The sequence below is a fragment of the Rhinoderma darwinii genome, chromosome 13, assembly GCF_050947455.1.
Source record: "Rhinoderma darwinii isolate aRhiDar2 chromosome 13, aRhiDar2.hap1, whole genome shotgun sequence".
Classification (NCBI taxonomy): Eukaryota; Metazoa; Chordata; class Amphibia; order Anura; family Rhinodermatidae; genus Rhinoderma; species Rhinoderma darwinii.
The window spans coordinates 12,215,091-12,238,196 of NC_134699.1; the positions used below are offsets into that span (position 1 = coordinate 12,215,091).

At 42.5% G+C, this 23,106-nt stretch overlaps 1 protein-coding gene across 8 annotated transcripts in view; it reads right to left on the reverse strand.

Annotated features, from left to right (window-relative positions):
- The window catches only part of PHACTR3 (phosphatase and actin regulator 3), a 98,206-nt gene that overhangs the window by 71,173 nt on the left and 3,927 nt on the right, over nt 1–23,106 (reverse strand). Inside the window, exon 1 of one of the 8 annotated variants that reach the window (XM_075846352.1) lies at nt 13,901–14,001. The exons of 6 other annotated variants lie outside the window; for them this stretch is intronic. In XM_075846352.1, coding sequence (XP_075702467.1) covers nt 13,901–13,907 — 7 coding nt within the window. In that variant the 5' untranslated portion in view covers nt 13,908–14,001. Of the gene's footprint in view, nt 1–76; nt 462–13,900; nt 14,002–23,106 lie in introns of those variants that run through there. One more of the 8 variants, XM_075846354.1, reaches the window with a different exon arrangement.

Sequence of the window (23,106 nt, forward strand, 5' to 3'; positions counted from 1 at the left end):
GTAGATCACGCAGTTGGAGTCCCTCATCCGGATTGAATTCATTTGATCTGACAATACGTGTTACCCCAGCACTAACCTCAGAGACATTCACAGCTCTCCAGGTTGACACAAGCTGCATGTGGACGTCCCCGGGGGCATGATCAGGAAACCCCTGTGTCGTTCCAATGACAACTGCCAAGCAGCGGGTTCAATCACAAGCCCGTGCATCCCTTGGCAGACGGCGGCAGCGTTACACCCTACAGCAGGCAGCGGCTCGGGGACGTTCAGTCAGTTGCAGCAGTTGTCCCATCCTGCAGAATAATTTATTTCATGGGGATGTCAGCTCAGTGCTGCAGAATCCTGTATGGAAAAGACTGCAGCCAAAATAACGCCTCCGGACGCCCAATCCGTGCATGTCTCTCTAGGGATGAATCATCTCCTCTTCATGCTTCTCTGGACAGGCTCTTATCCTCAGCCAAATAATTCCTGCAGAACATCGCAGCCCCCTCCCTCCGCCATACATCTTCATGAGTGCAATGTCTGTTCTCCATACCTGGATCATGCATTCTCTGCCCCATCCTCTAGAAAACCAGATCATTGTATAATACAGTGTGTATGATACAGGATAAAGCCAGTGGTGTACATAAGGCAGAGGGGCCCCACTGAAAAAATAATAGGATCCCTGTTGTGGCTGGTTCACGTCATCACACCCCACCATTGGCATAACTTGGAGCTCCACGGCCCCAATGCAAAATCTGCAATAGTGCCCCCGTCCTACCATGTGCCATTTATAATTTTGGTATGTGGCAGAGGGAAGGACCTTTGGACACTCACGAACAAGGACCTGTGTGCGACTGCTACCTCTGCACCCCCTATAGATGCGCCCCTACACCCCAATATTCAGGGCCCGCTTGCCCAAAATGGACAATCCCTTTGAACGACATGCTCAACATTTTGCATGTTGTACATAGAATCGACATAATAAATTTAGTCACTATGTACATACATTACTTCTCCTGTACTGATCCTGTATTATACTCCAGAGCTGCACTCAATATTCTGCTGGTGGAGTCACTGTGTACATATGTTACATTACTTATCCTGTACTGATCCGAAGTTACATCCTGTATTATACTCCAGAGCTGCACTCACTATTCTGCTGCTGGAGTCACTGTGTACATACATTACATTACTTATCCTGTACTGATCCTGAGTTATATCCTGTATTATACTCCAGAGCTGCACTCTCTATTCTGCTGCTGGAGTCACTATGTACATACATCAGGGGCGGACATATCGCATGTGCAGCCGGTGCAGCTGCACAAGGGCCCCGCGTGGGAAGGGGGCCCGTTCAGTGGCGTAACTACCACAGTAGCAGCCGTAGCAGCTGCTACGGGGCCCGCGGCATGGGGGGGCCCGTGTCGCCCTGACAGGCACATTACATTTTATGTACCAGGCCTGGCGGCACGGGCCCCCTCATGCCTAGTAGCATCACAACACTAGGCATGAGGGGAGGGAGGGGGCGGGGGCCCGGTGATAGCCGCCACACTGCACTACCAATCGGGAGGGAGGGGGCGGGTGCCCGGGCCCGGTGATAGCCGCTACACTGCACTGCCAATCTGGCACAGATGAATAGGACAGGACGGCGATGCTGGTGGTAGGAGGAGCGCTCAGGCAGGGGAGAGGACAGGGGGCGGTGCGACGTAAGACTTCGGGCGGCTGGACAGTACAGTCAGGACTGCCGGAGAACTCATAGGATGAGCGGAGGACAGACACAGGACGAGTGGAGGACGTGCAGACTGCAGAGGACAGGTAGATGAAGTTAAAAAGTTCATGTCAGAAGGGAGAAGTTTTTATGTAGAAAAATCTGCCTCATAATTCCTTCCGGAATTTTGAGGCATATTTTGACCTGCCGGTAGAACACTTCCCGCGTTTTTCATTGCGTTTTTTTGTGGCGTTTTTCGGCCATCGGGCCGTGGGCAGGGAAACGCAGCAAAAAACGCATTTTCTGCCTGCCATTGTTGTCAATGGGAAGTCAGAGACAGAAACGCCCGAAGAAAGGGCATTGCGCTTCTTTTTCCCGCATGCGGTTTTTACTGCTCGCAGGAAAAATTTCATGGATTTCAATGGGAGGCACTTTCTGACGTTTTTCGCGAAAAAAACCTCAGTGTGAACTCCCCCTAACACAGGGGCGTAACTACTGCTATAGCAGCCGTAGCGGCTGCTACGGGGCCGCGGCATGAGGGGGCCCGCGTCACCTGCCGGCACGGGCCCCCACCTTGGCCGGAATCTCCGCTAGCTGCCGCTATGGCTGCTACAGCGCGATGCCACGGAACACTACGGCAGAGCAGGGAGTATCTCCCCGCTCTGCCATTAAACATAAGACATGTATCCCCTATCCACAGGATAGGGGATACGTGTGTGATCGCTGGCATTGATAGGGAGAACGGGGGACCGAAAGTCCCCTGAAGTTCTCCATCACAAACCTCGGACTTCCGGGGTCTGTGTCGGCAGCTCCGTAGAAATGAATGGAGCGCCGGTCACACTTGAGCTGCGCAGACACCGGAAGTCAGAGGTGAGTGATGGAGAACTTCGGGGGACTTTCGGTCCCCCGCTCTCCCTATCAATGCCAGCGATCACACATGTATCCCCTATCCTGTGGATAGGGGATACATGTCTTTTGTCTTTTCACACTGTAGGTCGCATTTTTTTGAGTGATTGGGGGTGTATGGCGTTCCCTACAGGGGGGGGGCTGTATAGCGTTCCCTACAGGGGGGGGCTGTATAGCGTTCCCTACAGGGGGGGGCTGTAAGGCGTTCCCTACAGGGGGGGCTGTATAGCGTTCCCTACAGGGGGGGCTGTATAGCGTTCCCTACAGGGGGGTCTGTATGGCGTTCCCTAAAGGGGGGTCTGTATGGCGTTCCCTACAGGGGGGGGCTGTATGACTTTCCCTACAGACCCCCCCTGTAGGGAACGCCATACAGAACCCCTGTAGATAACGCCATACAGACCCCACTGTAGATAACGCCATAAAGTCCCCCCTGTAGATAACACCATACAGCCCCCTGTAGATAACGCCATACAGCCCCCCTGTAGATAACGCCATACAGCCCCCTCTGTAGATAGCGCCATACAGTCCCCCCTGTAGATAGCGCCATACAGTCCCCCCTGTAGATAGCGCCATACAGTCCCCCCTGTAGATAGCGCCATACAGTCCCCCCTGTAGATAGCGCCATACAGTCCCCCCTGTAGATAGCGCCATACAGTCCCCCCTGTAGATAGCGCCATACAGTCCCCCCTGTAGATAGCGCCATACAGTCCCCCCTGTAGATAGCGCCATACAGACCCCCCTGTAGATAGCGCCATACAGACCCCTCTGTAGATAGCGCCATACAGTCCCCCCTGTAGATAACGCCATACAGCCCCCTCTGTTGATAGCGCCATACAGTCCCCCCTGTAGATAACGCCATACAGCCCCCTCTGTAGATATCTTGAGATTCAGTCCTGCTTGATAGGTAACAGTGCAGTAAGCTAAGCATGATAAGATCATCTAAATTATTGCATCTCAGTTGCATGAGTGCTTTGTGTTATATTCAATGATTCAATTTAACCTAAGTCTCTAAATGTGGGCAAAGAAAATAAAAAAACTATACTCACCTCCTCCCTCGCCTCCGTTCACCCGCCGCAGCCCCCATCCTCCTGTCTCGGTCTGTGTTACAAGTGTACAAGGCTGCACTGGTGACGCGCTGCCGATGGCACGTGACCGCTGCTGCCAATAACTCCTCATTGGTGTGCTGCTGAGGACAGTAGTTCCACAGCAAATCGCTGTTGAGGGCATTGATTGGCTGCAGCGGTCATGTGCCATCGACCGCGCGTCACCACAGCAGCTTTGTAAACACAGAAAGGGATAGGGGCTGCGGAGGGGGAACGGAGGCGCCGGAGGAGGTGAGTATAGGTTTTTCATTTTCTTTGCCCACATTTAGGGACTTAGTTTAGATAAGAATTTAACCCGGAAAAAAATGTGTTACTTGTGTTCTAAACTGGTAATAAAATGTACAATATAAATCTTCCTTCATAATTTTTATTAGTAAGGTTTATTTTTATATGCATATATATGTTTAGGTAACTTTGTCGGTATTGGGGGGGGGGCGGGGGGGCCCTGGCACATTATCTGCACAGGGGCCTTTTGCAGTCTGTGTCCGCCACTGACATACATTACTTCTCCTGTACTGATCCTGAGTCACATCCTGTATTATACTCCAGAGCTGTACTCTCTATTCTGCTGCTGGAGTCACTGTGTACACACATGGCATTACTTATCCTGTACTGATCCTGAGTTACATCCTGTATTATACTCCAGAGCTGCAGTCGCTATTCTGCTGGTGGAGTCACTGTGTGCATACATTACATTAATTATCGTGTACTGATCCCGAGTTACATCCTGTATTATACTCCAGAGCTGCACTCACTATTCTGTAAGCTTCAAAGCGGAAATCCTTCAGCATTCCCAAGAGTGTAGCAAAAAAAACAAGCCCCTGGGGTATAATATCGATGTCCCTCTATTATATCTTATGTATATTCAGGATAGTAACCAATGCCACGCTTATGTTGCTAATGCAGCACTACAGGTCCCAGCATGCCCGCCATTGCACTGGATGAGATCCTCTGCACCAGATATTACTTAGCACATTCATTGTGGTGTTTGTGTCTCTTCTGCACAGTATGGGGCTCAGCTGTAACTTGCTCCAGTCATAGGGAGAAAATTAATAATACAAGAACCCCATTGTGACTTGAGCGAGTGATTATAGATCAAGCCAAAATATCATTGTGTCATCTTCGAGAGCTTCCTCTCATCCTCCAAGTCTTAATTCATTTTCATGTAAATTTGCTGTAATGCAGCCAGTGCTACAGAAGAATTATTATATCCTCCACTAGAGAGGCCGTAGCTCAGAGACAGAACCAATAACCTGTAATAACATGGGGACCAAGCTCCAGGCAGATCTATATACAGCCAGAAACAACAAGTCTGTCTACTACACACACATATATATATTACATAGACTCAAATCTTGTCTCGTTAAAGAGGCAAACCCAGATCCAACCAGGGCAGGCTATACATTGGAATGGTGTACACTTACAGTGTACAAAACTACCATACAGTGCCCAAATAAAAAAACGCTAGTTTGGTCCCCCTAAATTACAGAGTCATACACCGACCAACTAACATTTTCATACTAAACAACAATGCCATATACAGTGGAGGAAATAAGTATTTGATCCCTTGCTGATTTTGTAAGTTTGCCCATTGTCAAAGACATGAACAGTCTAGAATTTTTAGGCTAGGTTAATTTTACCAGTGAGAGATAGATCATATAAAAAAAAAAAAACTGAAAATCACATAGTCAAAATGATATATATTTATTTGCATTGTGCACAGAGAAATAAGTATTTGATCCCCTACCAACCATTAAGAGTTCAGCCTCCTCCAGACCAGTTACACGCTCCAAATCAACTTGGTGCCTGCATTAAAGACAGCTCTTACATGGTCACCTGTATAAAAGACTCCTGTCCACAGACTCAATTATCAGTCTGACTCTAACCTCTACAACATGGGCAAGACCAAAGAGCTTTCTAAGGATGTCAGGGACAAGATCATAGACCTGCACAAGGCTGGAATGGGCTACAAAACCATAAGTAAGACGCTGGGTGAGAAGGAGACAACTGTTGGTGCAATAGTAAGAAAATGGAAGACATACAAAATGACTGTCAATCGACATCGATCTGGGGCTCCATGCAAAATCTCACCTCGTGGGGTATCCTTGATCCATTCCTGAGGAAGGTGAGAGCTCAGCCGAAAACTACACGGGGGGAACTTGTTAATGATCTCAAGGCAGCTGGGACCACAGTCACCAAGAAAACCATTGGTAACACATTATGCCGTAATGGATTAAAATCCTGCAGTGCCCGCAAGGTCCCCCTGCTCAAGAAGGCACATGTACAGGCCCGTCTGAAGTTTGCAAATGAACATCTGGATGATTCTGAGAGTGATTGGGAGAAGGTGCTGTGGTCAGATGAGACTAAAATTGAGCTCTTTGGCATTAACTCAACTCGCCTTGTTTGGAGGAAGAGAAATGCTGCCTATGACCCAAAGAACACCGTCCCCACTGTCAAGCATGGAGGTGGAAACATTATGTTTTGGGGGTGTTTCTCTGCTAAGGGCACAGGACTACTTTACCGCATCAATGGGAGAATGGATGGAGCCATGTACCGTCAAATCCTGAGTGACAACCTCCTTCCCTCCACCTGGACATTAAAAATGGCTCGTGGCTGGGTCTTCCAGCACGACAATGACCCGAAACATACAGCCAAGGCAACAAAGGAGTGGCTCAAAAAGAAGCACATTAAGGTCATGGAGTGGCCTAGCCAGTCTCCAGACCTTAATCCCATCGAAAACTTATGGAGGGAGCTGAAGATCCGAGTTGCCAAGCGACAGCCTCGAAATCTTTATGATTTACAGATGATCTGCAAAGAGGAGTGGGCCAAAATTCCATCTAACATGTGTGCAAACGTCATCATCAACTACAAAAAACGTCTGACTGCTGTGCTTGCCAACAAGGGTTTTGCCACCAAGTATTAAGTCTTGTTTGCCAAAGGGATCAAATACTTATTTCTCTGTGCACAATGCAAATAAATATATATAATTTTGACAATGTGATTTTCAGTTTGTTTTTTTAAATAATCTATCTCTCACTGGTAAAATTAACCTAGCCTAAAAATTCTAGACTGTTCATGTCTTTGACAGTGGGCAAACTTACAAAATCAGCAAGGGATCAAATACTTATTTCCTCCACTGTAGTGCAAACAGTCCCATACACTGCAAGCATAATATACTGTAAAGTGCCCGAGGAGTAGGACTGTACAGCGCTCAAAAAACCAGCGCCGCCTCACGGCGCTCAAAAAACCAGAGCCGCCTCACGGCACTCAAAAAACCAGCGCCGCCTCACGGTGCTCAAAAAACCAGCGCCGCCTCACGGCGCTCAAAAAACCAGCACCGCCTCACGGCGCTCAAAAAACCAGCACCGCCTCACGGCGCTAAAAAACAGCAACATGGAAAGACCAAATAGCAGCTCCATACAAAAAGTAACCTAATAACAGTGCTATACAATGTCTAAATAATACTGATATACAATTCATATTAAAATTTATGGTGGTCACAAGCCCTGGCAGACCAAATATTGGTGGCAAATAAGGATGTGCCCTGTGCAACTGAATAAGGCCGGTCCTGGAACCAGCCATCATTCTCATCTACCATCGCGGAGAAGCTTGCTTGCTCCCCAGGCAGCCCTCCCACCCAACACCCAAGTCTGACATCCCAGGCAGCCCTACCACCCAACACCCAAGTCTGACATCCCTTCCCATGAGCAGTACCATGTATATAACCTCCTCGATATGCTCACTTATTCACGTCCTTACCACTTATGTATACATTCATATTTGCCTACTTCTAGGAATCATGTTATAGGAGACCAGAGATATTTGTGGTCTATGTAAAAAGCGGCCGCACTCCATAACAATTGCCATTCGTCAAGGTCTGGATGCAGTTGAGTGGTCATGTAATAGCTCAGGTTTGGTACACAGATCAGCAATTGTTTGTTGAGAGCCATGACTAGACTAGAGGTAGGAAGCTCAATAATCTGGTAAGGAGAGAGTGCAAGGGCCGGGTTTATATATGAAGCTCAAAGGGTGAGACTAATCAGGTAATCAGGGCAAGAAGATCAAGAGACAAGAACTAAGAGATCCTAGAGAATAGATTCAGCATTAGAGCTGTCCAACATCACCAGCAGCTCAAGGAGAAGTGTTACTGCCTGAGATTCCAGAGATTATGGGTTCAAATCTAGACACCATCATAACACGATATCAGAGAGGTTTCATTAAGGGGATGTGTCACATAGTGCTAAAAAAAACCCGTGTGATTAGGACTCCCAATGGGGACATTTGGTGTGTTTTTGCCACACTTTACAAGCCAAGAATTGACTTGATGCTTTTTTAAAGCGTAATTTAAAAACGCTTGCGTAAAAAAGTGTGCTGTATGTACTAACGACGCACTTTCCCATTGCTGCCAATGGGAATCTTATATGTTATGTAAACCTTTGAAATTGTTTTTGGGTTTTTCATAAATAAAATTGGTGCAACTTCCTAAATACATTTTACGAAAAAGTTATTTTGCTTTTTGAGATACAGCTGCTTTATATGCTGTATACAGAGCAGCTGTATCTAGCGCTGAGACCTGAATGCATCAGTCCCACGGAACTGATGGGTTCAATGTCAGCGTGTCCTGCGTCTCTGACACTCAGGATCCACCTGTAATCGATCACATCTAAGTTATTAACTCAGATGTGATTGGTAACAGCTCGATCCTGAGTGTCAGAGACGCAGGACACGCTGACATTGAACCCATCAGTTCCGTGGGACTGACGCATTCAGGTCTCAGCGCTAGATACAGCTGCTCTGTATACAGCATATAAGGGCCTGTTCACATGAGCGTTGGTTTCCGATGTGGGGTTCAGTCTGACCTTTCCATCAAAGGAACCCCTCAACAGAAAGGCAATTGATTTCAATGGTAATGCTTCCGTTGCTTATGGTTTCCGATTGTCACCATTGTGTAAGGTTTCCGTTTGTTTTGACGGAATCAATAGCGCAGTCAACTGCGACGGAATGGTCAGATGGAACCCCTCAACGCAAAACAACACTGATGTGAGCACAGCCTAAAGCAGCTGTATCTCAAAAAGTAAAAAAAAGAAATTAACAAAATGTATCTAGGAAGTTGCACCAATCACACTGACACAAAATTATATATATATAAAATGATTTCAAATGTTAAATGCGCCAAAATATGCATCAAATACGCAGTGTGTGAACAGGGCCTAATAGTGCCAGCAGGGTATTCCACATAAATAGTGGTACTGCACCTTTGTTAATGTCAGCCAGTATGTTTTTAGTGCATGACATAATATATCTGTATGGGGTGCTTTTTTTTTGTACTTGACAAATTATATAATTGTGGCTGCATGCAACCACCACTAGGGGGAGCTAACTGCATATTGATTTTTAGCGCTAGTATTGAACTCAATGGAAGCCTTATATATCTGTATGCAGAGAGCTCCCCCTAGTGGTGACAACAGGTGGCCACTATGATAATATCAAGGCAAGAAGGGCAAGCAGTATAGTGCCAGACCCCCTTCTATCACTGGCCCTATAGCAGTGGTATGCCCTGACTATCTAAGGACACGACTCATGCTTGTCATGGAAATAAGGAGGATCATGTGTTCAGCACCACGGTCAGCTCCGTTCTATGCATTGCCTGATATTTAGTGACACATCCGGCACCTGTAACAATGTAGCAGATGTCATGTAGCGCACACAAAACCGTTTTCTATCCCTCAAATTAACTAATATTTGTGATGTCTTCACTGTCAGAAGACATTCGATTGATGACACATCCAGTTCTGCATCATTCTGCAACTTTCTAAATACTTTTCAAATAATCGCCATTTTCAAGATCTCTGTTTGGTGTTAGTGAATGGAAACATTTGTGTTAAAGGGGCTGTTTTTTATACTAATGACCTATCCACAGGACTCTGCACCGATCAGTTGTTCCGGCTGCCGCAAGCTATGCAGGGTTGGTGCGAGAAGCAGAATGCTCCGACCATTGTACAGCGGCCGTGCGTCATGTTTCTGTAGCTCTGCTCCTATTCAAGTGTACAGGAGCAGAGCTGCAGTAACCCAGCACGGCCGCTGTCCAGTGGTCGGAGCATTCTGCTTCTGGCACCGACCCTGCGTAGCTTTGGGTGCCGGACCCCACACTGATCATATACTGATGACGTATCCAGTGGATAGGTCATTAGTATAAAACACAGCCCCCAAACTGGACAACCCCTTTAACATTCAGAGACTGAAGACCTGTGGAGCTAATGTTCTGCAGGCGCAGCTGCAGGGTTTGTTACAGTGTATCAGAGCTCTGCCTTGTAACAAGCCCTGCACCTCTGTGAGCTGCACATCGAAAACAAGAATATTCCCAAACAATGACAGCAAGCAGAGATATTGCAATATACAAAGTGTATTAGAAAGTTGGAGAGCTGCTCATTATACAATAATTAAGCTGTATGTATGTAAACTGGAAATCCCCTTTAAGGCTTAAGCAGCAGGTTTAGCAGACATGGTCCTGCAGTGGTTTACAGCGGGCAGAGCGGTTATATTTACAGTCTGCAGCCAGTACTTACTGTACAACGCTCCCACAGGAGACAGCAGCACAATGTGGAATAAATCATGCACAGACTATGGACTGTAATGAAAGATCAATGACAGGAGCTTTTCCACTGTCTTCCCCTCAGCGGTAATCACTAGCAACTAACATCAAGAGCAGCGAAGATCCAAAGATGTGGTAATTATTATTTTTTATTATTATTATTAGTTATTTGCAAAAATTAAGCTACTAGACAAATAATGTTAAAAAATCTCCTATCGTTTTGTGTATACAGCTCCTATGCAGACCTATGTGTCTTCATGGTTACAGACTGTAGTGCAGTCTTGTGTTACTCCATTCCACCTGCTCCCTCTTCTTGATACCGACAGAAAGCAGAAGAAGGGGCAGATGGAAGTAACACATAACTGCAGAATCAGACTACACAGGGTTTGTTTGTAGTCTGTAACCATGGAGACACATAGGTCTGTATAGGAGCTGCATACATAAAATGGTAAAGGATTTTTAACCATCAATATTTTTTTATTGAAAACAATTTTTTCAAGATAACAAACAATACAATAACCACAGACACATGATGGTAAAGGATTTTTAAGACTGTTTGTAAAGTTCCTACCTTTTTATTATTCTTATTATAAAATGCATTGTAGAAAAAAATATTGCTAAAGTCTACATACCCTTTAAAGTGAACCTTTCACCTGCCCATACATGTGTAGCTGAGTGCAGCATGTAATAGGCCGGGCTTCACAAACACGGACTCACTTGAAATAATTGTTCAAACTTCCTCCGTTATTTACATATCGGTGCCGTTATATTTGGCGCCTGATATATAAATAAGCCCCTGAACTGTCAATGGGGCGTTTCTATCTAACTAAACGGCAAGGGGGCGCGATGTCTTCGCTCTGACACTGTCCAATCAGCTACGGACAGTGTCAGGGCGGCTTGCGCTGTGTTCCCTCCCGCGAGAACGCGCACAGACTGAGACAGCGCTCTCTGCAGAACCACGCGGTTCTCACGGGAGGGTAAGCATAGACTTTTATTTTTAAGTGCTGTTTTCTGCAGCGGACATTCCGGCTGAAAAACTGCATCACAATTTGGTGTCTTCCCTGCGCCGTCCAGGCCGGATACGCTGTGCACCCTTACGCAGCGTATCCGCCCTGTGTGAACATGGCCTTACACCATTCACAGGAGATAAGGCTTTTACACAGTGAAGTTAGAAAACACAGACCATGTACTAATACAAAGTATATCACTGACTGTTAATCCAGTGTAATCCAAAAACAAATGGCTTAAAGGGTTTTCCTTTGGACAATCCCTTTTTGTAGGAAGCGTCCCCCGACCGTACTCTGATCACAGGGTGTCCTGCTGCTGGGACCCCCAGCGATCACCTGAAATCTGGCAGAGAGTGTGTAATTCCCCTGCAGCGCTTCTTTATTTTCTTTTAAATACCGCAGCACACAATATTACACGACCCGTAATAACACAATAATACACGTGCCGTGATAACACAATAATAGACGTGCCGTGATAACACAATAATAGACGTGCCGTGATAACACAATAATAGACGTGCCGTAATAACACAACAATACACGTGCCGTGATAACACAATAATACATGTGCCGTGATAACACAATAATACACGTGCCGTGATAACACAATAATAGACGTGCCGTAATAACACAATAATACATGTGCCGTGATAACACAATAATACATGTGCCATGATAACACAATAATACACATGCCGTGATAACACAATAATACACGTGCCGTAATAACACAATAATACATGTGCCGTAATAACACAATAATACACGTGCCGTAATAACACAATAACAAACTCACTGTAATAACACAATATTACACGTGCCGTAATAACACAATAATACATGTGCCGTGATAACACAATAATACACATGCCGTAATAACACAATATTACACGTGCCGTAATAACACAATAATACATGTGCCGTAATAACACAATAATACACGTGCCGTAATAACACAATAACAAACTCACTGTAATAACACAATATTACACATGCCGTAATAACACAATAATACACATGCCGTAATAACACAATATTACACGCGCCGTAATAACACAATAATACATGTGCCGTAATAACACAATAACACACATGCCGTAATAACACAATAATACACGTGCCGTAATAACACAATAACACACATGCCGTAATAACACAATAACACACATGCCGTAATAACACAATATTACACGCGCCGTAATAACACAACAATACTCGTGCCGTAATAACACAATAATAGACATTCTGTTTGTTGAGGACGAGACCTCTAAGCAGGGGACACAGTCTGATCATCAGTGAAAGGCTCAGTGTGGACTGATATAATCCTTGTACAGTCTGTCTGTTCTCTGAGCATTTATTACAGTGCAGAGTCATGAATACAAATGATGATAGGATCACTGGGCGGCAGATATATATTCTGTACTGCGCAGTCTGTTTGTATTTAGGCTTTTCTACAAGGGTATGTACACTGATTTTCTTTACTGCTTCAATCCATCTAAAATACAAACTGAAGCAACTATGCATATAGTCTTGATTACAAATCTCATAGTTTTGTGAATACAGTTCCTATGCAGAACTATCTGTTTCTATGGCTACAGACTACAAATAAACCTTGTGTAGTCTGATCTAGCTCATACCTGCCTGTCTATCTGTCTCTCTATCATCTATCTCTCTCTCTCTCTCTCTCTCTCTCTCTATCTATCTACTATCATTGCTTAGTTAATGAACCACACACTCTAAGGGTATGTTCACACGCAAACGCAAAATACGTCTGAAAATACGGAGCGTTTTTCGCTGCGTTTTTGGAGCTGTTTTCAATGGAGTCAATGAAAAACGCCTCCAAAAACGTCCCAAGAAGTGACCTGCCCTTTTTTTTGACGAGCCGTCATTTTACGCGCCGTATTTTGACAGTGCTGCGTAAAATAAAGGCTCATGGGAACAGGACACAGTAAAACCCATTGCAAGCAATGGGCAGATGTTTGTAGGAGTATTAGGGGCGTTTTTTCAGGCGTAATTCGAGGCGTAAAACGCCCGACTTACGTCTGAAACCACTGCGTGTGAACATACCCTTACAAAACAGTCACCTGGAAACTGAATTGGCAACTCAATATTATTGGAGTAATGTGATAGTATAGGGTTAAGTACCAAGTAATCATAATATAATATAGTTCACTAGCTATGAATAGCTTAATAATAACAACAACACCACACTGGAAAGGTAATATTCAATTTACATAATACAGTCAGGTCAATGGGTTAATCTCTGAGAATAATTAAAGGTTCTAATAATAACATTAATAATAAAATAATAATAATAATCACATAATAATAGAAAATACATAGTAACTATACAGTAGTAATAGTCAGCAGTAACTAAATGGTTACTAATAATAACAATAATCACATAAATAATAATAATAATAGTAGCAAATACATAGTAACTAATAATCATCAATAAATAAATAAATAGTTACTAATAATAGCTGGAAGTACCAGTCACCACAGAACAGTATATCATGTGCTTGGTATAAGTCACCTGGCAGTGATTGAGTTAAACCTGGTGACATTTGTAATAATACTGATGATTATGGTGATATAATGTAATCACCTGGCATGGCTTGTCTGTCCTCCTCCTCCCCCTCAGTAGGTCTTTGTTCTGTATGCAGGAGCCCCAGGCTCAGTGCAAGGACTGACAAAGAAGCTTTAGGGGAGCCCAGGAGAAAGTGTGACATCAGGAGGTCTCATGGGAGGTCCTCCACCCCCACCACTAGTGGCAGCACAACTGCTGAGTAGACACATTCTCACACATTGTTATGGTTCATCTCATTGTGAGGATATCTTCATCAGTTACTGAGAATGAGATTGTCACATGTGAGTCCCTAAGACAATAGACTGTGTGACATGGGATGTGGCAATGGATTATTTTATGGGGGGGGGGGGGGGGGGTAAAGGGTGATTATGAACAAAGCAGATTGTGCACAAAAAATCCACTCCCAACACTACCACCTCCTCTCTTTCTCTCTAAACCTATTTCATGTATGACAAGAGTAGTGGATACAGTGTATCACGTGTTATTCTGAGTGTATACATACATTATATACAGGACAGGAGTAGTGGATACAGTGTATCTCATGTGTTATTCTGGTTGTATACATACATTATATACAGTGCTGTGCAGTGACAGGAGTAGTGGATACAGTGTATCACATGGGTTATTCTGGTTGTATACATACATTATATACAGTGCTGTGCAGTGACAGGAGTAGTGGATACAGTGTATCACATGGGTTATTCTGGGTGTGTACATACATTATATGCAGTGCTGTGCAGTGACAGGAGTAGTGGATACAGTGTATCACATGTGTTATTCTGGGTGTATACATACATTATATACAGGACTGTGCAGTGACAGGAGTAGTGGATACAGTGTATCACATGGGTTATTCTGGGTGTATACATACATTATATACAGGACTGTGCAGTGACAGGAGTAGTGGATACAGTGTATCACATGGGTTATTCTGGGTGTATACATACATTATATACAGGACAGGAGTAGTGGATACAGTGTATCACATGTGTTATTCTGGTTGTATACATACATTATATACAGTGCTGTGCAGTGACAGGAGTAGTGGATACAGTGTATCACATGTGTTATTCTGGTTGTATACATACATTATATATAGTGCTGTGCAGTGACAGGAGTAGTGGATACAGTGTATCACATGGGTTATTCTGGTTGTATACATATATTATATACAGTGCTGTGCAGTGACAGGAGTAGTGGATACAGTGTATCACATGGGTTATTCTGGGTGTGTACATACATTATATGCAGTGCTGTGCAGTGACAGGAGTAGTGGATACAGTGTATCTCATGTGTTATTCTGGTTGTATACATACATTATATACAGTGCTGTGCAGTGACAGGAGTAGTGGATACAGTGTATCACATGTGTTATTCTGGTTGTATACATACATTATATACAGTGCTGTGCAGTGACAGGAGTAGTGGATACAGTGTATCACATGGGTTATTCTGGGTGTGTACATACATTATATGCAGTGCTGTGCAGTGACAGGAGTAGTGGATACAGTGTATCACATGGGTTATTCTGGGTGTATATATACATTATATACAGGACAGGAGTAGTGGATACAGTGTATCACATGTGTTATTCTGGTTGTATACATACATTATATACAGTGCTGTGCAGTGACAGGAGTAGTGGATACAGTGTATCACATGTGTTATTCTGGGTGTATACATACATTATATACAGTGCTGTGCAGTGACAGGTGTAGTGGATACAGTGTATCACGTGTTATTCTGAGTGTATACATACATTATATACAGGACTGTACAGTGACAGGAGTAGTGGATACAGTGTATCACATGTGTTATTCTGGGTGTATACATACATTATATACAGTGCTGTGCAGTGACAGGAGTAGTGGATACAGTGTATCACATGTGTTATTCTGGTTGTATACATACATTATATACAGTGCTGTACAGTGACAGGAGTAGTGGATACAGTGTATCACATGTGTTATTCTGGTTGTATACATACATTATATACAGTGCTGTGCAGTGACAGGAGTAGTGGATACAGTGTATCACGTGTTATTCTGAGTGTATACATACATTATATACAGGACTGTGCAGTGACAGGAGTAGTGGATACAGTGTATCACATGTGTTATTCTGGGTGTATACATACATTATATACAGTGCTGTGCAGTGACAGGAGTAGTGGATACAGTGTATCACATGGGTTATTCTGGGTGTATACATACATTATATACAGGACAGGAGTAGTGGATACAGTGTATCACATGTGTTATTCTGGGTGTATACATACATTATATACAGGACTGTGCAGTGACAGGAGTAGTGGATACAGTGTATCACATGTGTTATTCTGGGTGTATACATACATTATATATAGTGCTGTGCAGTGACAGGAGTAGTGGATACAGTGTATCACATGTGTTATTCTGGTTGTATACATACATTATATACAGGACTGTGCAGTGACAGGAGTAGTGGATACAGTGTATCACATGTGTTATTCTGGGTGTATACATACATTATATATAGTGCTGTGCAGTGACAGGAGTAGTGGATACAGTGTATCACATGTGTTATTCTGGGTGTATACATACATTATATACAGTGCTGTGCAGTGACAGGAGTAGTGGATACAGTGTATCACATGTGTTATTCTGGGTGTATATATACATTATATACAGGACAGGAGTAGTGGATACAGTGTATTACATGGGTTATTCTGGTTGTATACATACATTATATACAGGACAGGAGTAGTGGATACAGTGTATCACATGTGTTATTCTGGGTGTATACATACATTATGTACAGTGCTGTGCAGTGACAGGAGTAGTGGATACAGTGTATTACATGTGTTATTCTGGTTGCATACATACATTATATACAGTGCTGTGCAGTGACAGGAGTAGTGGATACAGTGTATCACATGTGTTATTCTGGGTGTATACATACATTATATATAGTGCTGTGCAGTGACAGGAGTAGTGGATACAGTGTATCACATGTGTTATTCTGGGTGTATACATGCATTATATACAGTGCTGTGCAGTGACAGGAGTAGTGGATACAGTGTATCACATGTGTTATTCTGGGTGTATACATACATTATATACAGTGCTGTGCAGTGACAGGAGTAGTGGATACAGTGTATCACATGTGTTATTCTGGGTGTATACATACATTATATATAGTGCTGTGCAGTGACAGGAGTAGTGGATACAGTGTATCACATGTGTTATTCTGGGTGTATACATACATTATATACAGTACTGTGCAGTGACAGGAGTAATGGATACAGTGTATCACATGTGTTATTCTGGTTGTATACATACATTATATACAGTGCTGTGCAGTGACAGGAGTAGTGGATACAGTGTATCATATTTGTTATTCTGGGTGTATACATACATTATATACAGGACTGCAGTGACAGGAGTAGTGGATACAGTGTATTACATGTGTTATTCTGGATTTTATACATACATTATATACAGTGCTGTGCAGTGACAGGAGTAGTGGATACAGTGTATCACATGTGTTATTCTGGTTGTATACATACATTATATATAGTGCTGTACAGTGACAGGAGTAGTGGATACAGTGTATCACATGTGTTATTCTGGGTGTATACATACATTATATACAGGACTGTGCAGTGACAGGAGTAGTGGATACAGTGTATCACATGTGTTATTCTGGTTGTATACATACATTATATATAGTGCTGTACAGTGACAGGAGTAGTGGATACAGTGTATCACATGTGTTATTCTGGCTGTATACATACATTATATATAGTGCTGTACAGAGACAGGAGTAGTGGATACAGTGTATTACATGGGTTATTCTGGTTGTATACATACATTATATACAGTGCTGTGCAGTGACAGGAGTAGTGGATACAGTGTATCACATGTGTTATTCTGGGTGTATACATGCATTATATACAGTGCTGTGCAGTGACAGGAGTAGTGGATACAGTGTATCACATGTGTTATTCTGGGTGTATACATACATTATATACAGTGCTGTGCAGTGACAGGAGTAGTGGATACAGTGTATCACATGTGTTATTCTGGGTGTATACATACATTATATACCGGACTGTGCAGTGACAGGAGTAGTGGATACAGTGTATCACATGTGTTATTCTGGTTGTATACATACATTATATATAGTGCTGTACAGTGACAGGAGTAGTGGATACAGTGTATCACATGTGTTATTCTGGGTGTATACATACATTATATACAGGACTGTGCAGTGACAGGAGTAGTGGATACAGTGTATCACATGTGTTATTCTGGGTGTATACATACATTATATACAGTGCTGTGCAGTGACAGGAGTAGTGGATACAGTGTATCACATGTGTTATTCTGGGTGTATACATACATTATATACAGGACTGTGCAGTGACAGGAGTAGTGGATACAGTGTATCACATGTGTTATTCTGGGTGTATACATACATTATATACAGTGCTGTGCAGTGACAGGAGTAGTGGATACAGTGTATCACATGGGTTATTCTGGGTGTGTACATACATTATATACAGTGCTGTGCAGTGACAGGAGTAGTGGATACAGTGTATCACATGTGTTATTCTGGTTGTATACATACATTATATACAGGACTGTGCAGTGACAGGAGTAGTGGATACAGTGTATCACATGTGTTATTCTGGGTGTATACATACATTATATACAGTGCTGTGCAGTGACAGGAGTAGTGGATACAGTGTATCACATGTGTTATTCTGATTGTATACATACATTATATATAGTGCTGTACAGTGACAGGAGTAGTTGATACAGTGTATCACATGGGTTATTCTGGTTGTATACATACATTATATACAGTGCTGTGCAGTGACAGGAGTAGTGGATACAGTGTATCACATGTGTTATTCTGGGTGTATACATACATTATATACAGTGCTGTGCAGTGACAGGAGTAGTGGATACAGTGTATTACATGGGTTATTCTGGTTGTATACATACATTATATACAGGACTGTGCAGTGACAGGAGTAGTGGATACAGTGTATCACATGTGTTATTCTGGTTGTATACATACATTATATACAGGACTGTGCAGTGACAGGAGTAGTGGATACAGTGTATCACATGTGTTATTCTGGGTGTATATATACATTATATACAGGACAGGAGTAGTGGATACAGTGTATCACATGTGTTATTCTGGGTGTATACATACATTATATATAGTGCTGTGCAGTGACAGGAGTAGTGGATACAGTGTATCACATGGGTTATTCTGGGTGTATACATACATTATATACAGTGCTGTGCAGTGACCGGAGTAGTGGATACAGTGTATTACATGGGTTATTCTGGTTGTATACATACATTATATACAGGACTGTGCAGTGACAGGAGTAGTGGATACAGTGTATCACATGTGTTATTCTGGGTGTATACATACATTATATACAGGACTGTGCAGTGACAGGAGTAGTGGATACAGTGTATCACATGTGTTATTCTGGTTGTATACATACATTATATACAGGACTGTGCAGTGACAGGAGTAGTGGATACAGTGTATCACATGTGTTATTCTGGGTGTATATATACATTATATACAGGACAGGAGTAGTGGATACAGTGTATCACATGTGTTATTCTGGGTGTATACATACATTATATATAGTGCTGTGCAGTGACAGGAGTAGTGGATACAGTGTATCACATGGGTTATTCTGGGTGTATACATACATTATATGCAGTGCTGTGCAGTGACAGGAGTAGTGGATACAGTGTATCACATGGGTTATTCTGGGTGTATACATACATTATATACAGTGCTGTGCAGTGACAGGAGTAGTGGATACAGTGTATCACATGTGTTATTCTGGGTGTATACATACATTATATACAGTGCTGTGCAGTGACAGGAGTAGTGGATACAGTGTATCACATGTGTTATTCTGGTTGTATACATACATTATATATAGTGCTGTACAGTGACAGGAGTAGTGGATACAGTGTATCACATGTGTTATTCTGGTTGTATACATACATTATATACAGTGCTGTGCAGTGACAGGTGTAGTGGATACAGTGTATTACATGGGTTATTCTGGTTGTATACATACATTATATACAGGACAGGAGTAGTGGATACAGTGTATCACATGTGTTATTCTGGGTGTATACATACATTATGTACAGTGCTGTGCAGTGACAGGAGTAGTGGATACAGTGTATTACATGTGTTATTCTGGTTGTATACATACATTATATACAGTGCTGTGCAGTGACAGGAGTAGTGGATACAGTGTATCACATGTGTTATTCTGGGTGTATACATACATTATATATAGTGCTGTGCAGTGACAGGAGTAGTGGATACAGTGTATCACATGTGTTATTCTGGGTGTATACATGCATTATATACAGTGCTGTGCAGTGACAGGAGTAGTGGATACAGTGTATCACATGTGTTATTCTGGGTGTATACATACATTCATTATATACAGTGCTGTGCAGTGACAGGAGTAGTGGATACAGTGTATCACATGTGTTATTCTGGGTGTATACATACATTATATACAGGACTGTGCAGTGACAGGAGCGGTGGATACAGTGTATCACATGTGGTATTCTGGGTGTATACATACATTATATACAGGACTGTGCAGTGACAGGAGCAGTGGATACAGTGTATTACATGTGTTATTCTGATTGTATACATACATTATATATAGTGCTGTACAGTGACAGGAGTAGTTGATACAGTGTATCACATGTGTTATTCTGGGTGTATACATACATTATATACAGTGCTGTACAGTGACAGGAGTAGTTGATACAGTGTATCACATGTGTTATTCTGGGTGTATACATACATTATATACAGTGCTGTGCAGTGACAGGAGTAGTGGATACAGTGTATCACATGGGTTATTCTGGGTGTATACATACATTATATACAGGACTGTGCAGTGACAGGAGCAGTGGATACAGTGTATCACATGGGTTATTCTGGTTGTATACATACATTATATACAGGACTGCAGTGACAGGAGTAGTGGATACAGTGTATTACATGTGTTATTCTGGGTGTATACATACATTATATACAGGACTGTGCAGTGACAGGAGTAGTGGATACAGTGTATTACATGTGTTATTCTGGGTGTATACATACATTATATACAGTGCTGTGCAGTGACAGGAGTAGTGGATACAGTGTATCACATGTGTTATTCTGGGTGTATACATACATTATATACAGTGCTGTGCAGTGACAGGAGTAGTGGATACAGTGTATCACATGGGTTATTCTGGTTGTATACATACATTATATACAGTGCTGTGCAGTGACAGGAGTAGTGGATACAGTGTATCACATGGGTTATTCTGGTTGTATACATACATTATATACAGTGCTGTGCAGTGACAGGAGTAGTGGATACAGTGTATCACATGTGTTATTCTGGTTGTATACATACATTATATACAGTGCTGTACAGTGACAGGAGTAGTGGATACAGTGTATTACATGTGTTATTCAGGATTTTATACATACATTATATACAGTGCTGTGCAGTGACAGGAGTAGTGGATACAGTGTATCACATGTGTTATTCTGGTTGTATACATACATTATATACAGGACTGTGCAGTGACAGGAGTAGTGGATACAGTGTATCACATGTGTTATTCTGGGTGTATACATACATTATATACAGGACTGTGCAGTGACAGGAGCAGTGAATACAGTGTATTACATGTGTTATTCTGATTGTATACATACATTATATACATTGCTGTGCAGTGACAGGAGTAGTGGATACAGTGTATCACATGTGTTATTCTGGGTGTATACATACATTATATACATTGCTGTGCAGTGACAGGAGTAGTGGATACAGTGTATTACATGTGTTATTCTGATTGTATACATACATTATATATAGTGCTGTACAGTGACAGGTGTAGTGGATACAGTGTATCACATGTGTTATTCTGGTTGTATACATACATTATATGCAGTGCTGTGCAGTGACAGGAGTAGTGGATACAGTGTATCACATGTGTTATTCTGGGTGTATACATACATTATATACATTGCTGTGCAGTGACAGGAGTAGTGGATACAGTGTATTACATGTGCTATTCTGATTGTATACATACATTATATGTAGTGCTGTACAGTGACAGGTGTAGTGGATACAGTGTATCACATGTGTTATTCTGGTTGTATACATACATTATATACAGTGCTGTGCAGTGACAGGAGTAGTGGATACAGTGTATCACATGTGTTATTCTGGTTGTATACATACATTATATACAGTGCTGTGCAGTGACAGGAGTAGTGGATACAGTGTATCACATGTGTTATTCTGGTTGTATACATACATTATATACAGTGCTGTGCAGTGACAGGAGTAGTGGATACAGTGTATCACATGTGTTATTCTGGTTGTATACATACATTATATACAGTGCTGTGCAGTGACAGGAGTAGTGGATACAGTGTATTACATGTGTTACTCTGGTTGTATACATACATTATATACAGGACTGTGCAGTGACAGGAGTAGTGGATACAGTGTATCACATGTGTTATTCTGGGTGTATACATACATTATATATAGTGCTGTACAGTGACAGGAGTAGTGGATACAGTGTATTACATGGGTTATTCTGGTTGTATACAGACATTATATACAGGACTGTGCAGTGACAGGAGTAGTGGATACAGTGTATCACATGTGTTATTCTGGGTGTATACATACATTATATACAGTGCTGTGCAGTGACAGGAGTAGTGGATACAGTGTATCACATGTGTTACTCTGGTTGTATACATACATTATATACAGTGCTGTGCAGTGACAGGAGTAGTGGATACAGTGTATTACATGTGTTACTCTGGTTGTATACATACATTATATACAGTGCTGTGCAGTGACAGGAGTAGTGGATACAGTGTATCACATGTGTTATTCTGGGTGTATACATACATTATATACAGTGCTGTGCAGTGACAGGAGTAGTGGATACAGTGTATCACATGTGTTATTCTGGGTGTATACATACATTATATATAGTGCTGTACAGTGACAGGAGTAGTGGATACAGTGTATTACATGGGTTATTCTGGTTGTATACAGACATTATATACAGGACTGTGCAGTGACAGGAGTAGTGGATACAGTGTATCACATGTGTTATTCTGGTTGTATACATACATTATAT